Source organism: Anabrus simplex, chromosome 1 (assembly GCF_040414725.1).
Source record: "Anabrus simplex isolate iqAnaSimp1 chromosome 1, ASM4041472v1, whole genome shotgun sequence".
In the NCBI taxonomy this organism is placed as follows: domain Eukaryota; kingdom Metazoa; phylum Arthropoda; class Insecta; order Orthoptera; family Tettigoniidae; genus Anabrus; species Anabrus simplex.
In genome coordinates, this window is record NC_090265.1 from 1,674,039,767 (window position 1) to 1,674,056,588 (window position 16,822).

Below are 16,822 nucleotides of genomic sequence, written 5' to 3' on the forward strand. Positions count from 1 at the left end.
TGTAATAATACTCAACATGGCTTAGCTGTGTTGATACTGCTACACGGCTGAAAGCAACGGGAAACTACAGCCGTAACTACCTCCCGAGGACATGCAGCTCTCTCTGTATGAATGATGTACTGATGATGGCTTCCTCCCGGGTAAAATATTCCGGAGGTAAACTAGTCCCCCATTCGGATCTTCGGGTGGGGACTACACGAGAGGGGGTGATCATCAGGAAGATGGATACTGACATTCTGCGAGTCGGAGCGTGGAATGTTAGAAGATTGAATCATTGTGGTAGGTTAGAGAATCTGAAAAGGGAGATGGATAGGCTAAAGTTAGATATAGTTGGTATAAGTGAAGTACGTTGGCAGGAAGAACAGGATTTTTGGTCAGGCGACTACCGAATTATCAACACGAAATCAAACAGGGGAAATGCAGAAGTTGGTTTAATAATGAATAAGAAAATAGGGCAGCGGATAAGCTACTACGACCAGCATAGTGAAAGAATTATTGTTGTCAAGATAGACACCAAACCAATGCCCACCACAATTGTGCAGGTCTATATGCCTACTAGTTCAGCGGATGATGAGGAAATCGAAAGAATATATGAGGAGATAGAAGATTTAATTCAATATGTAAAAGGTGACGAGAATCTAATTGTGATGGGAGACTGGAATGCAGTGGTAGGCCAAGGAAGAGAAGGTAGTACAGTAGGAGAATTCGGATTGGGACAAAGGAACGAAAGAGGAAGTCGGCTGGTTGAATTCTGCACTGATCATAATTTAGTCCTTGCCAATACTTGGTTCAAACACCACAAACGGCGGCTTTATACGTGGACGAGACCTGGAGACACTGGAAGGTATCAAATAGACTTCATTATGATTAGGCAGAGATTCAGAAACCAGGTGTTGGATTGCAAAACTTTCCCAGGAGCAGACGTGGACTCTGACCACAACTTGTTGGTCATGAAATGCCATCTGAAGTTGAAGAAATTGAAAAAAGGAAAGAATGCAAAAAGATGGGATCTAGACAAGTTGAAAGAAAAGGGTGTGAGAGATTGTTTCAAGGAACATGTTGCACAAGGACTAAATGAAAAGGCTGGAGGAAACACAATAGAGGAAGAGTGGATAGTCATGAAAAATGAAGTCAGTAGGGCAGCTGAAGAAATGTTAGGAAGGAAGAAAAGATCAACTAAGAATCAGTGGATAACTCAGGAGATACTAGACCTGATTGATGAACGACGAAAATACAAGAATGCTAGAAATGAAGAGGGCAGAAAAGAATACAGGCGATTAAAGAATGAAGTGGATAGAAAGTGCAAGGTAGCTAAGGAAGAATGGCTGAAGGAGAAGTGCAAGGATGTCGAAGACTGTATGGTCTTGGGAAAGGTAGATGCCGCATACAGGAAAATCAAGGAAACCTTTGGAGAAAGGAAATCTAGGTGCATGAATATTAAGAGCTCAGGTGGAAAGCCACTTCTAGGGAAAGAAGACAAAGCAGAAAGATGGCAGGAGCATATCCAACAGTTGTATCAAGGTAACGATGTAGATAATTTGGTTCTGGAACATGAAGAGGCTGTTGATGCTGATGAAATGGGAGACCCAATTTTGAGGTCAGAGTTTGACAGAGCTGTGAGTGACCTAAATAGGAACAAGGCACCTGGAATTGTTGATATTCCCTCTGAACTACTGACTGCCTTAGGAGAAACCAGCATGGTAAGGTTATTTCATTTAGTGTGCAGGATGTATGAGACAGGAGAAGTCCCATCCGATTTTCGGCAGAATGTTGTTATACCTATTCCCAAGAAAGCCGGTGCTGACAGGTGTGAAAACTACCGCACCATTAGTTTAGTATCTCATGCCTGCAAAATTTTAACACGTATTATTTACAGAAGAATGGAAAAACAAGTTGAAGCTGAGTTGGGAGAAGATCAATTTGGCTTCAGGAGAAATGTAGGAACACGTGAAGCAATCCTGACTTTACGTCTGATCTTAGAGGATCGAATCAAGAAGGACAAGCCCACGTACATGGCATTCGTAGATCTAGAAAAGGCATTCGATAATGTTGATTGGAACAAGCTATTTATGATTCTGAGGATGATAGGGATCAGATACCGAGAACGAAGAATTATCTACAACCTGTATAAAAATCAGTCTGCAGTGATAAGAATCGAGGGCTTTGAAAAAGAAGCAGCAATCCAGAAAGGAGTGAGGCAAGGCTGCAGTTTGTCCCCTCTCCTTTTCAATGTTTACATAGAACAGGCAGTAAAGGAAATCAAAGAGAAATTTGGAAAGGGAATCACAGTCCAAGGATAGGAAATCAAAACCTTGAGATTTGCTGATGATATTGTTATTTTATCCGAGACTGCAGAAGATCTCGAGAAGTTGCTGAATGGTATGGATGAAGTCTTGGGTAAGGAGTACAAGATGAAAATAAATAAGTCCAAAACAAAAGTAATGGAGTGCAGTCGAACGAAGGGAGGTGATGTAGGAAATATTAGATTAGGAAACGAAGTCTTAAAGGAAGTAGATGAATATTGTTACTTGGGTAGTAAAATAAGCAACGATGGCAGAAGTAAGGAGGACATAAAATGCAGACTAGCACAAGCAAGGAAGAGCTTTCTTAAGAAAAGAAATTTGCTCACTTCAAACATTGATATCGGAATTAGAAAGATGTTTTTGAAGACTTTCGTGTGGAGCGTGGCATTGTATGGAAGTGAAACATGGACGATAACTAGCTCAGAAAGAAAGAGAATAGAAGCTTTTGAAATGTGGTGTTACAGAAGAATGCTGAAGGTGAGATGGATAGATCAAATCACGAATGAAGAGATACTGAATCGAATTGGTGAGAGGAGATCGATTTGGCTAAATTTGACGAGAAGAAGAGATAGAATGATAGGACACATCTTAAGACACCCAGGACTTGTTCAGTTGGTTTTTGAAGGAAGTGTAGGTGGTAAGAACGGTAGGGGTAGACCAAGGTATGAATATGACAAACAGATTAGAGCAAATGTAGGATGCAATAGTTACGTAGAAATGAAAAGGTTAGCACAGGATAGGGAGGCATGGAGGGCTGCATCAAACCAGTCTATGTATTGATGGCTCAAACACACAACACAACTATCATAAAAAGAAAAACATTGATCTTCTCACTCATGTAAACCAGCCTTCTCATTCATGTAAAATTCTCAAGTATTTCAAAGTTCACATCCCTAACATTCACACTTTAGGAAGAAAAGAAAAGAAAATTCATTAAATCATCATTTTGCTCTAAAAATAACCAAAATTATCATTACTGCTAATTACTTAAGTTATTCATAAAAAATAAATATCAATTTCCAAAATTAAGTTAAGTGCCAATGTATTTATCATACATGATCTCTCATTGTGTTATCAGTTACACCTGATATCTATTTAATGTTATTCTTCTGGACATTTGAGTAGTCTGACTTGTAAGAAGACTACTAATCAATGTCAACATCCTTCAATTACAGATAACCTTTCCAGTGATACCATTTAATGTGATCAAACAAGCACCCTAACTCTTCTTATTTGAGTAAAATATTTGTGGTTAGAAATTCATGACAATATAGGCTAAATTAGCATTATCTTCCCTATGTGGATTTGTTTTTGATGATCTGCAGGTATTTAATTAACATATGCACGCTATATAGATCGTACTTTGTGTTATATATGGAATACTGAAGGATTAATATGCATTATGGAATAAAATATAACTATTCTAAACCTTAGAATGCATCACCTAACTTAACATCGTCAATAAAATATCAATCTCAACGAAACAATCATCACCATCATTACTCTTCTTAATACTTGACCATTCTTCACAAATATATCATCTACTTCATATTTCATATCTTATATTTCTCTCTTCATTACAATAACCATTACAATCCATCTTAATTTGACACATATGACTACATAATTACTATTCATCCACTTAAATATTCCATTTTGTTCTCAATTCTCTTCAGATTCCTCTCATTTTCTTCATATGTCTTCCTATGACTTCGATATAACCTGTATACGACCTTACATTAACTCCATTTCACAGTATAATGTTCTGATATAATCCTAATATTAACCACAATGTCATATCATATCAACAGCTGAGATAAGTTAACCTCTTCACTCAATATTGACAGCATTACGAATGCATGGTTTGGTTATCACTGGTTAAACATATCCTAACTCAAAGAACTTGTCATTCTGGTCAGATGACTACCTAATAACCTCTTATGTTATTAAATCGATTGCCTTTCGACGTAACATCACTTTCTTTGTATATAATTCACGTCAGCACTACATATATATATATTTCACAAGAATAGAAAATGGCGCTTCTTAAAAACATGGTATTTAAATTACGTACAGAATCTATACCTTAATAATCTTATCTTTTCTTCCTGTTTTCCCTCATTGCTGTATATGTCCAAATGCTTAGGACATGCTGTCAATGCGATTTCAACATCGTATCAGCCTCCGGGAACCTCTGGGAAGGTCTTTGCTCCATCACAGTCATCAGGGAAGATTTGTCGGCTTCAAGTCCCAATCTCCAGGCAGCCTTTGCCTCATTCTTCTTAGTACATGACGTAAGCCATTTCTTGCGCAGTTGGAACAGAAATATATATTATGTTGGTCAGTTTTGCCATCTTAGAGTACAAAGCCTTCTATGATTTAGAAATGTATTGCTACTAATGCTTCTTGTAATCGTATCGTATTAAAATTTTGCAGTTTACCAATATGGTTATCAAAGCTTCAATTATAATGAGATTTAATTTCCTATAGCTTGTTTTTTAATCGTCGTCGTTGTATATTTTCTTGAGAACGAAATATGATGCTGGGTACTTTGTCCTTTTGGTGTCTCATGACTTAAGTGATTACGTAATGATCCTGTCCAGCTGTTCTGTTTTAATTTTGTCAGTTTACGGAAGTGATAATCTCATTGTCTCGCATGATTTCTCCGCTGAATATTCGTATTTATTCTTCAATTAAAAACCTTCTTTTCTTACTATAATCTTCTTTTCGTGTCAATCTGCTGTAGCGAACTCCTTAAGTAGATCCCTTCTCGAATGAAATTTTTTTCAAGAATAAATTTTTAACAATATTCCATCTTTCTTTCTTTTTCATCGCCTTCTATATTTTATTTCTCTGCTTGTACCTGGTAAAAGTATAATCTTCTTGACATTTATGATTATATTAGTGTGTTATTTTTAACGTTCTCGCAGCATAGCGTCCATTTTTGCTCTAGAATATTCACTGCTAACAGTGAAAATGGCATAAGAGCAAGAACAATCTCCACATCTTCTTACACTGTTGTCCTCAATCAGATTGGCTCTCTCCTCATCAACCTCAGCTCCTCCACATCTATCCCTTCTCAGCCCGTAGCAAGCTTGTTTCTGCTTCCCAGCCTCATCAGTTGAGTGGACGTCAACATGATAAGGGGCCATCCTGGCAGATCTTCATTGTTGATGTGGGAAGCGTAGAATAAGAAGAAACCCAGAAAAAGGGAGGAAACAAAGATAAAAATGAATACAGAGGATAAAATATTAGAACACAGGACAAGCGCAAAAGGGGAAAAGTAATCCAGCAGATCAATATAAGTAATGGAAAGGAACAAACAAGTGCAAATCATGCCATATATAAAAAGATAGGTACATCGATTTGTACTTGTTTCAAATTCAGTTATCTTCATATTGGTCTGTGTTGATACAAGTGCAGTAGATAAAATTAAGGATTCAACCTAATCAGTACATATTTATTTATATGTAACTATATATATATATATCACATTGAGTTTTAGTCTGTGAACAATCAGCAGTGACAGTGCTACCGGAGATGTTATCTTCAGCAACCCGTATTGGCACAGTTTATAAATTTACATACAGTTCCAAGGTTCCACAAATCTAAACTAGCCATATCTTGTTCATACTTCCAGAAAACGATAGAAGTTCACAAATTTAACACAGGCAATCAACTCTGTTGAAGCTCTCAAGAAAAAACTGCCAATTTCTCCTTGGCATCATCTTATTACCCAATTTATGGGTTTAAACTAATAGTACTCGTGTGACAATTCATGATTATGCGAATGCTTAAATTCTCATAGATGCACTTTCCATGGACTCAGCTAATTTTTTTTTTTTTTTTTTTTTTTTTTTTTTTTTTTTTTTTTGCTATTTTGCTTTACGTCGCACTCAACTAATTAAATGGGATGAATTTGACATTCATCAATATACTATTTTATCCAATGTGAATATCATTAGAAGTAATTTTAATTAGAAGAATTTATACCTGTAGTGATTTACTTTTTTAAGTCACATCAAACATCACAACACAACTCGAGCATATCAACCAGTTTTTAATGTATAAGTTTTGTCATTGTTTTATGTATACATACAGAGTCTAATGCTTTGTCAATTTTTAGTTATAAGTGGCTGAGGATGACTGAAACCATTCCCAAAATGTGATATATATATATATTGACTTCCTGGATTCCTTTTCTCCTGTTGTATTGGTCTTGTGTTCCTAGTCTTGTACCACGTGCATTGATCTTTACCTTCTGGCTTTCCACATCGAGACTGAAGATCTGCCTCGATGGCCCCTTATTAAGCATTGATTCATGTCCTGATGAAGCTGGGAAGTAGAAACGAGCTTGTCAATGCTCAGAGATGGATGGAGGTATGATAGAAGGGGGAGAGAGTCAGTATGTTTGAGGACAGCAGTGTGTAGAAATGTGGAGAGAGTCCTTTGTCCTTCTGCATTTTCTATTTCTCCCCCTTCCCACATTGACCTGTCATTGCGTTTATCTTATCATGTATTCCTTGTGATGTACCTGTCTTTCTATCTGTGGCTTGATTTGCATTAGTTTGTTCTTTTCATTAATTAAATAGATGCAGTTGTTCTTTAAATTATACACTGGCAATTTTTTTAAAATAAATGTGTAGGCTTTTGCTTTATCATACGAGGGGTACAAAAAAAGGAATTATTTTTTAAAAGTTACATATTTTCAAATTTTTTACAAAGCAACCTTATACCCTTCAAAATACCGTATAATCTCGAGTACCACCCACACTGTTTTTTTTTTTCGAAAATATCGCTTCCAAAATTGGGTGCGGGTCTTATTTAAAATTTTGGGAAATTTATCTTTCCAAATGCGCGTAAATCGCGCATCACCGCCGGCGTGGCTTGGCAATTGCTCTCTCCGCTCTCAGTATAAGCTACTTCCGCGCTTGGCGTCAGTCTCGCACACGTTCCCAGAGTATTAACATGAATTCCACAAAGCGTTTGCGATCTTTTACTGCGGGTGAGAAACTGAAGGTACCAGTAGTTCGGGAAGCCGAAATTATTGGAAATCGTGCCACCGGTAGGAAATACGATATTGACAAGTCGTGTATTCGTGATTGGAGAAAGAAGAAAAATGTACTTTTAACATGTAGTGGTGATCGTAGAACTTCGAAATGCCAGTGGACAGGACTGTGAATGTTAAGGGTGCGAAAAGTGTTACCATTAGAACAGGTGGTAATGAAAAACAACGGTGTACGGTAATGTTGTGTATTCTCGCTGACGGAACCAAATTGCCGTCGTACATTGTTCTCAAGCGAAAGATGCTTCCTAAAAAACTACCCGCTGGTGTTATCGTCAGATCTCAGAACTCCGGCTGGATGGACAGTTCACTTGTGGAAGACTAAGTAGTGTGTGTCTGGCAACCTCGCCCTGGTGCATTATTGGGACAAAAGAGCTTGCTTGTTCTCGACAGTTACCACGGCCACACAACAGACTCTGTGAAGAAACATATCAAGGATGGGAAAACGGACCTAGCAGTCATTCTGGGCGGGATGACGTCTATGCTACAGCCGCTAGATGTCTGCGTGAACCGTCCATTTAAAGCAGCCTTGAAACAGCTCTATACAGAATGGATGGCGGCTTGATAATCACACACTGATGCCAACTGGTCGTATTCAGCGCTCGGAAGTTTAGCTGCTGTGTTCGTGGATTTTGTTGGCAGGGAATTGTAAATATTCGTAAATAATTTTGACATAACTTTAAAAAAAAAATTTGTTCTTTCAAAATAAGGGTGCGGGTTTTATTCAGTGGCGGGTAGTATTCGAGATTATATGGTACTCTTGATTACAACCAATACATTTGTCCACCGGTGCTTCCACTGGTCGAAACATTTTTTGTAGTGATTTTTAGAAATGGCTGACAGCTTCTCCTTCACTTTTTTCTTGACCTTGTTGTCAAATCGGTGTCCTTTCATGCCCCTTTTCATGCGTGGAAATAAGAAAAAGTCGCACGGAGCCAGGTCAGGTGTGGGGCTGCAGAACCAGATATGCACACTACACAAGCTTTGCCCACGGCAATGTTATTCTGGTTATTTTTGGGTACCCCCTCGTATAATGTGAACAGTTACAAATAAGGGTATTTAGGTAACAAGGCTGCGTCATAGCAGATATCTCGGAAGAGTAGAAGTTAAACTTCGTGTTCAAAGATGGAGAGATTTTTAAGAGTATATTTTGGTTTAAAAAAATTATATGAAGAAAACAAAAGCTGTCTAGAAAGAAATCCATTTTGTCAGACATTAAGAAATATCTCTGGGGTCCAAAGAATTTATCTTATACTCCAGCCTCCTGTTGTCTCTCTGAAAACCATAAAAGTAGTTACAATAGCTTGCAAATTATACTCACTTTCGTTGATCTATCCAGTTTTGACATTACCTTCTCATAGATGGCCCACAAATTTTTAATGGGGTTGATATTGGATGAGTTGCCGGGCGAGAGAATTTGTTGAACGTTTTGGATGTATAGCACAGTGCAAGATGTTGTTGAAAAACATTTTCACCATCTGGAGAGGATTTTTGTAACTCAGACACTACCCTCCTTCGAAGGATTTCTATGTACTGATCACTGTTCATCATGCCCTTAACTGGGTCATAGATAATAATAATAATAATAATAATAATAATAATAATAATAATAATAATAATAATAATATAATAATAATAATAATAATAATAATAATAATAATAATAATAATAATAATAATAATAATAAAGTTCCTGGTCCCTTCTAGGTAAAACATCCCAAGAACATCACTTTTGGTGGATTAGGTACTTGTTGAATATGGGCCAGTGGCGTTTTCTCTGATGTTCCTTTACACATATCAGGAACACGCTGACCACAAACTTTGAAATGTCTTTCATCTGAAAGTACAACCTTCTACCAGTCTTCCAGTCTTTGTGTAGTTTAGCTCATATCATTTCTTTTGCACATAGCTTCCATCAGAACAGCCTCTTTGCTGGTGCTGGGCTGAGTGGGTTAGACGGTTGAGGCACTGGCCTTCTGACCCCAACTTGGCAGGTTCGATACTGGCTCAGTCCGGTGGTATTTGAAGGTGCTCAAATATGTCAGCTTCGTGTCTGTAGATTCACTGGCACATTAAAGAACTCCTGCGGGACAAAATTCTGTCACCTTGGCGTCTCCAAAAACCGTAAAAGTAGTTAGTGGGACATAAAACAAATATTATTATTATTATCTTTGCTGGTCTGTGTGCTCTTCCTTATGCGTCCAGCAGTCTGTGGCAAACTGTTGTAACCTGAACATTTTGGCCACTCTGACTGAAATCTTGGTTTAGGTCAACAGCTGAGAGCCTGGGGTTTAGTTTAATCTTCTTTATGAGTATACAACCTTCTTTTGGTGTAGTCTTGATTTTCTGACTACAGTTCTCGTCTTTTGGTGATAAAAAGGACCCAGTTTCTTGGTATTGCTTCCAAATTGAATTTACTGTAGCAGCACCAATACCACATTGTGGAGCAATTTGTCTTAGTGTCATAGAAGTATGCTCTGCTAATTCCACAATTTTTGTATGTTCCTGCAGGGTGGAATCCATTTACAATTTACAGTACAATAACATGCCACAATGCTGAAAACATCCACGACATTACCTGGAGACATTTGGCTAATTACTACATTATAAAGAACCCCCAATAATGCTGCCATACACCTACAGTGAAATTAGTTTGAAAGCAGGAACAGTATTTATTGGGAATGCACGTTTCTGCCAACATTAGTTATACATAGTCTTAGAAGTTAATATGTTCAAATTAATTTGCATCCTACTGTAGTGGGATGTAAAATCAATAACAATTGATGTATTGTATTGAATGTTGAAATTGAACCTGCAAAAAATATGATTTGCTCTAAATCAGCTTATGTTAATATGTTATACTTTCTTGTTATCAGATCTCAAAAGATGACATGCTTCCTAAGAAGGTGTGTAGGACATGCCGTGCTCGACTGGAGGAATATCATAAATTTGTAGAAAGAGCCAACAAAGTGCAACGCACGTTAGAACTTTTAATCCAGATGAAACTTCACACCTCGCCTCTTACTAATTCAGTAAGTACTTATTGCTTCACACAGGTATTATTTCTTGTTATAATATTAGAGGACTTCAAATCAAATTGAGAATAGTCCACTTTTCAGTACTATTATACTGTGCTACCTCTCAGAGGAAATACACTTTTCTATTCTAATTATAGTAACATATTCCATCCGCATTGGACATTAGCTTAAAGAAGTAATAAAATATACAAAATTGATGACTGACATCCTAAAAGTAAAATAAATACTTTTAGAAGTTCTTTAACACTTTCAACACTGCCATATTGTAACATGGATCCTGGCTGTGAACTGGGTCTTTTTGCTAATTTTTAACATGTTATTATGGAACAGTGAAACATATTACATGCCTGATTTTTGTACCAAATGAAGGTATCAACCATCCAAAATGAAGATGTTAATCAACAAGTGAATATCTGAAGTAATTTAATTATACTAGTCTTATGAAAAACATGAAAAAATAGTACGGAAAATATTTTTTACATTGAGTTTATACCAATTATCTTGCTCAAACAATAAAAAATAATCATTTAATGCGACTACTTATGCCACAAATAAATACAAATGCAGTGGAATAAAATATTTACCTATTTAGGAATACAGTAGAAGTTTGTTATAGCGAGAATTCATAGCAGCGAAAAATTTACTCGCTATAACGAATTGTCGTTATATCCGATTTTTGTATAAAAGTCGGAAAACCCTTCATGTACTTTAAAATCGGTTTGAAACGGCAATCAGTTTGTTCAAAACTTCCGTTTCCGCAGATGATATCCACACTACGGCTTACTTGTTTGTTATTTTTCGTAATTCAATACTACGTGAAAGTGTATGTTTAATTTCATTCTGAAAAGAATATAGTACCGTATTTCTCCGAATCCAAGATGAACCCCACTTTTTCCTTCAAAAAATTTAAATCAGGTTCAAAAAGATGTTTGTAAAATCATATGAATGCCTTGTTGTACAGTAGGCCTACACATTTTTAGACTATTTTTAGATGCCGAACATTGACTTTCGTCACGCCGTAATTTTTTTTGCGACTGCACAATCATTCTTTATTTCCGCGGGTTTAAGGACCATTGGCATCATAATACCGAAGAGAATTCGTTGAAAATTTTCTTGCAATACCTATTCCATGCGTCTCTACAATACAACGATCGATCAGGAAATTATTCTTGCTGTCTATAAAACTGTTACTTTTACGCAGCGTCAGATGTAACCGGCTACCGCTACACGCACGTCTCGCTTGTCGGGTTCGGCCAATTTCAGCGGCTAGCGATATATAGGCCTAATCGTGAACGTTGAAAGTTAACGAAAGAGTTTATTGCGCCACGGTATGGCCATTCTGCCCTTGCGTTTTTTGTGCACGTACCTCAGAATTTCATCTTCGACTTCTTTAAAGCGTACTTGTTGCAAACCACTGAATGTATTTTTTGTACAGTACGCTTTTTTTTAGCTCTTTGTCTTCACGCTAACGCCAAATATTAGCTTTAGTTAGGCCTATGCCGTATTTTCTTGCGGCTGCACAATTATTCTACATTTCCGAGTGTTTAATAAACATTAACTTAAAATTGGCATTATAATATCGACTAGAACCAGTTGAAAATTTGCCGGCAATACCTTTTCCACGTATCTTTACAATACGACTGTCCATCACGAAAATATTCCTGCTGTCTATAAACCAGCGTCAAGTACAATAGACGCGTTATTACTCTGCCACTGAGTAGACATGACTTTTCTAAGAATTCGAAGGGTCGCATGTTTTACCATTCTGCAGATTTGAGAAACACACAGGCACTGTACAACTGGTTGTCGCGGCTAGCAATGTGTAGTAAAGATGCGGTCGTTTATTGTCAACGAGTTCTGTGCGCGTGTGAAAAGAAGCAGCGTGGTTACCGCGGTAGTTGCCAGTGGTATCCATTAACTTACTGTTAGGCCGCGAATGTAACAACCCTCGAGTTTTCGCATGAGATTCTGAGGAAAAAAGTCTTGGATTCGGAGAAATACGGTATCATTCCAGAGATTTCTGCGGCAAACACCTCAGCTTTCTTCTTCAAACAGCGTCACCTAATCTAACCGTATATGTAGCCTATCATGAAAACATATTTGAAACACATGTAGAGAAATAACCTCCCCGCGAAAAATTGACATGTAAATAGCCGTAACTAGACGCGAGAAGATATGAAATATCCTTTGAAATCAGTGATGTACTCTGCCATATCTTGAGGTGTATCACATTCTTACTTAATTTCCGTATATAACATTAAAATTAAGATGTCGTTTATTCAGTCTTTATTTTTAACGAGTTAACAACTGCTATCGGCCACGTTATTTACGCATTTATTACGAAAAATGTTATCCTCTTTCATTTCAAATTTTCTTTAGAGAATAGCAGTCGATGGGTATTACTGGTATTACTAATCAACTCCAACATCGCCTTTGAATGTCAACGAGAGAGCTCGCAAATGCACAGAGTGAGAAACTATACCGTACCGAAGATGATTGATCACAATTTTTTGCAAACGTTTATTTTCTTATTCAAACAGCGTCACGTATCCTAACTTACCATACTATACGTATGATGAAAACACACTTCAAGCGCCAGTAGAGAAATTATAGCTTTCTCGCTATAAATTTTCATAATAGCCTTTCCGTAATTTAACCAGACGCGACAAAATATAAACTAACCTCTGAAATCAATTAAGCACTCTGGCATATCTCGAGGTATATCCCATTCTTGCTTACTATAGTATTTAGGCTCAAAATTAAGCGGTCGTTTAGTCAGCCTTAATTTTTAACGAGTTAACAACTGTTATCGGACACGTTATTTACGCATTTATTACGAAAATATGTTGTCTTTCATTTCGAATTTTCTTTATGGAACAGCTGTCGACGGATATTACTAATCGACTCCGACATCGCCTTCGAATGTCGACGAGAGAAATCGCTAGTGCACATAACGAGGAAACTATGCCGAAGGTAATCGATCGCATGCAATATCATCGCTGGGGTGCATAAATATCGGTAACGGAAAAAATCGCGTGCTCTTAATCGCTCGTAATAACGGATGTGCCAAAGATAGGGTTCTCGCTGTAACCGAAGGACGATACACAGTTAAATATAGGAATTTTGAAGGGACAGAAAAAAGTAGTCGCTATAACGGAGTTCTCGTTATATGCCATACTCGCTATAGCGGACTTCTACTGTAGTTTGTTTTCGTATGGTAGTCCTGAAAACATTGGACTATACACAGTCCTACTTTGCACTCCTTGCACCACCATCTACTCTCTTTTCTGACGCGCTTACCACTTTCCTTCTTGCCCCTGTCTGAGCATACCTTGCAATAACGAGTAGCATTCACTTTATTGTTCGTTGGAGGAACCTTTTCTGGAAAATGGCGAGCAAAAGTCCTGTCAACACTGGGGGAGGGAGTAGGTTCCAGCCTTGAGATGTCTCCTCCTTTAGCTGCTAACTGCGAACTGATCATTCTCATGTAATCCACAAGAGATATCTTTGATTTTGAGATCTCTTTATATAGAATGAAACTATTCACAACAGACATAAGGAACAAATGGAAGAAGAGCTTTTTCCACCATTTTATTGTCTTCCGTGCAAATGGGTAATAACTGTTCAGTTGATCGGCTCTATCAACACCAGTTTTATTTATATTGTAATCGATGCCTACGTCGGGCTTTAGTTTCTGTACGACACCACCTTTCGATCTACCAGAAACAAGTGTAGTGGAAGCCTTATGTTTTGTTGAAAGGCATAAAACATCCCGCTTGCTCTTCCACTTCACAGCAAGAAGGTGCCCTTTCCTCAAAAATATCATCTCGTCCTTCTTCAATTTCTTTGTCTTGAACGTTGGTGGTAAACCCTTCCTGTTTTTCATGACAGTTCCAATAGCCAGGGTTTTCTTTTGCCACAGCATATTCAGTAGGGAGGGGCTAGTATAGTACCTGTCCATAAAAATACAGTGGCCCTTACTGAAAAACGGTGAGCATAATCTATCTACAAGAGCCTGAATGCTGTTGTCAGCGTTCCCTGCGGATCCCGTATATATTTCACAATTCAGTACGTAGCCTGTTGCCGCATCGCAAAGTACATACATTTTCATACCATACTTATTGGGCTTATTCTTCATATAAACCCTAAACCCTACTCGACCACGGAAGGGACATATAGCCTCATCTATTGTTAGGTTCTCATACGGCTTAAAACTGGCAATGCATTTGTGCACAAAAAAGTCGAAGGCCTGAGTTTATGTAGTGGGTAATGATTAGGTTCCCCCTTCTTGATGAAGGAGGCATTGTCATTTAGGTGCAACATAAATAAAATTCCGGAAAATCTATCACGACTCAACAATCGACTGGCAAATCCTGTCTGATAAAAGGGATCAGTAGACCAATAATCACTAAGTTTGGGTAGCTTCACCACACACATATGCAAAATTGTTGCAAAAAACCAATAAATTTCGTGAAGTTTTACTGCAGACCACCGGTGCCACATGGAATTTTCCTTCAGTTTGCCCTGACGTTTCATTGCCGCAATTGTCGTACCTGCATATCTGTTAGTTTCTGTTTTTAATTTTTGATCACATCGTCACTAAAAAAATTACTGAAACAATCCATTTCATCACTCCCCACCATAAACTGAGTAGAACCAGATGCTGACTGGAAGACAGGTAGCTGTGGCTGGTCATCTGTTTCTGACCATTCATCATCAGGTGCAGATGATCCAGCAGATGTTCCCGGCACAGGTGAATCATCAGCCTGCGTCTCTTCATCTAAACGAAAAAAATAAACCCAAATTTCTGTAGGCGAAGTATTTCTATCGTTTGTATTCGGAGTAAAATAATACAGCTAAACACTTACGTTCCAAAGTGGCGTAATAAATAAAAATCTTACCTGAACTATTGCTTGATACGTTATCTGGTTCGTAAGCAGGGTCGTCATCACTTTCATCCATCTCTGAACCCGCTTCTTCCGATAAAATATCCAAAATATCACTATCATTGAGCCGGCGTGAAGACATGTTTACACAGTAACACAGCTGACAGCGTGGCAGATTTGGCGCGCGCAGCACACGGCACACAGAGTGCTTCGGTAGAGGTTATGGCAAGGAGAAAATACCATGTTTATCGTTTCAGTTCGAAATTCCCGATAACTGCTGCATTCTAGTGGTCACTAGATGAACTATTACCTCCAACCAAGGGACGGGAACCCTACGTGATACGTGCAGCTGGATATAAATACACGAGAAAATCATGCCCGCATCACATACGGGCGCCGTCCAGAAGCAGGAAAGCAGCGCGCCCGTATCCCGTACGGGCATAGTGTTGAAAGTGTTAAAAATATTGGGTATGGGTAAATAACCCTTTGGTCTTCTTCCTTGATTATACAGTTCTTTTTGTGCTATGTTGTTACAATGGCAAAGTTCAGTCATGTAGAATGATATGTTTACATTGATAATTGGGTAATTAAACTTCAGTTAAAATCTCTCCTATAAGCTGTCAACTTGTGTTTGATGTTTTGGTCATGTTAAATTGTTTGACCTAGCCAATATTAATGTGCTGTAATATGGATGTTGAATATTCACCAGTGTAGCTTGAAGGTTCCAGGAGATTTAATGTTGAGGAGTCTAAAAAAGAAACATTTTTAGCTTTTTTTAAGAAAAGTATAGTGATTATTACTGTTGCTTCAGGGGATTTAAAAAGAATGAATACTTGGGTCCTTTTAGAACTTCAGTTGTCGTTCTCACCTCCTATTGCCGGTGACTGAGGTTGTCGGGCAGCTGTTCGGAGGAGGAGTGGGAGGAGCAATGCTGTGGTAGGAGAAACGTATAGGAAGGAAGTTTGTGTTATCATTGGTGGCTTTGTTATGTTTATTTTTCTGGGAAGGGATTTTTAAAATGTCTTTTAATAAAACGTTTATATTTTCGGTAATTTCGTTTATGATTAAGGTTTGATTTCTGGTCTATGTTTTTGTAAATAGCTTTGAAAATGCTCATTAAAGTACCTTTATTTAACGTGCTTGATCTGTTGTTGTAAAAGTGTGATTAAGTTCTACCACGTGTGCTCATAGTCAAATATCTATTGTACTTCTCTGCATTAATATGTTCGCGATAGTGTGTTAAGAAACTTCTTCCTGTTTGGCCTATATTGCATCGGGAACTGTTGAGTTTATAAATATCTAAGTTTAAAAATCCGTTATTTTTGGGAGTTATAATGTGATGATTGTATATTAATTGATGGTTTGTTTTGGTAGTACAGAGCGCTATTTTAAAATTACAGTATGTGTTTTGAAGATATTGATGATTTGATAAAGGTTATTGTTATTTAAAGTAAAATTTTCAAAATTCCTCTGGTTATTTTTCGATTCTTTGGTAAGTTTAGTTTGAGATTTATTCTGTATTTTGTTAATT

At 37.6% G+C, this 16,822-nt stretch overlaps 1 protein-coding gene across 1 annotated transcript in view; it reads left to right on the forward strand.

The window, feature by feature from the left end:
* LOC136858674 (serendipity locus protein H-1) overlaps positions 1 to 16,822 on the forward strand; it is a 318,900-nt gene that overhangs the window by 72,267 nt on the left and 229,811 nt on the right. Inside the window, exon 2 of the mRNA XM_067138392.2 lies at positions 10,244 to 10,399. Within this exon, the coding sequence (XP_066994493.2) occupies positions 10,244 to 10,399 (156 nt within the window). The remainder of the gene's footprint in view (positions 1 to 10,243; positions 10,400 to 16,822) is intronic.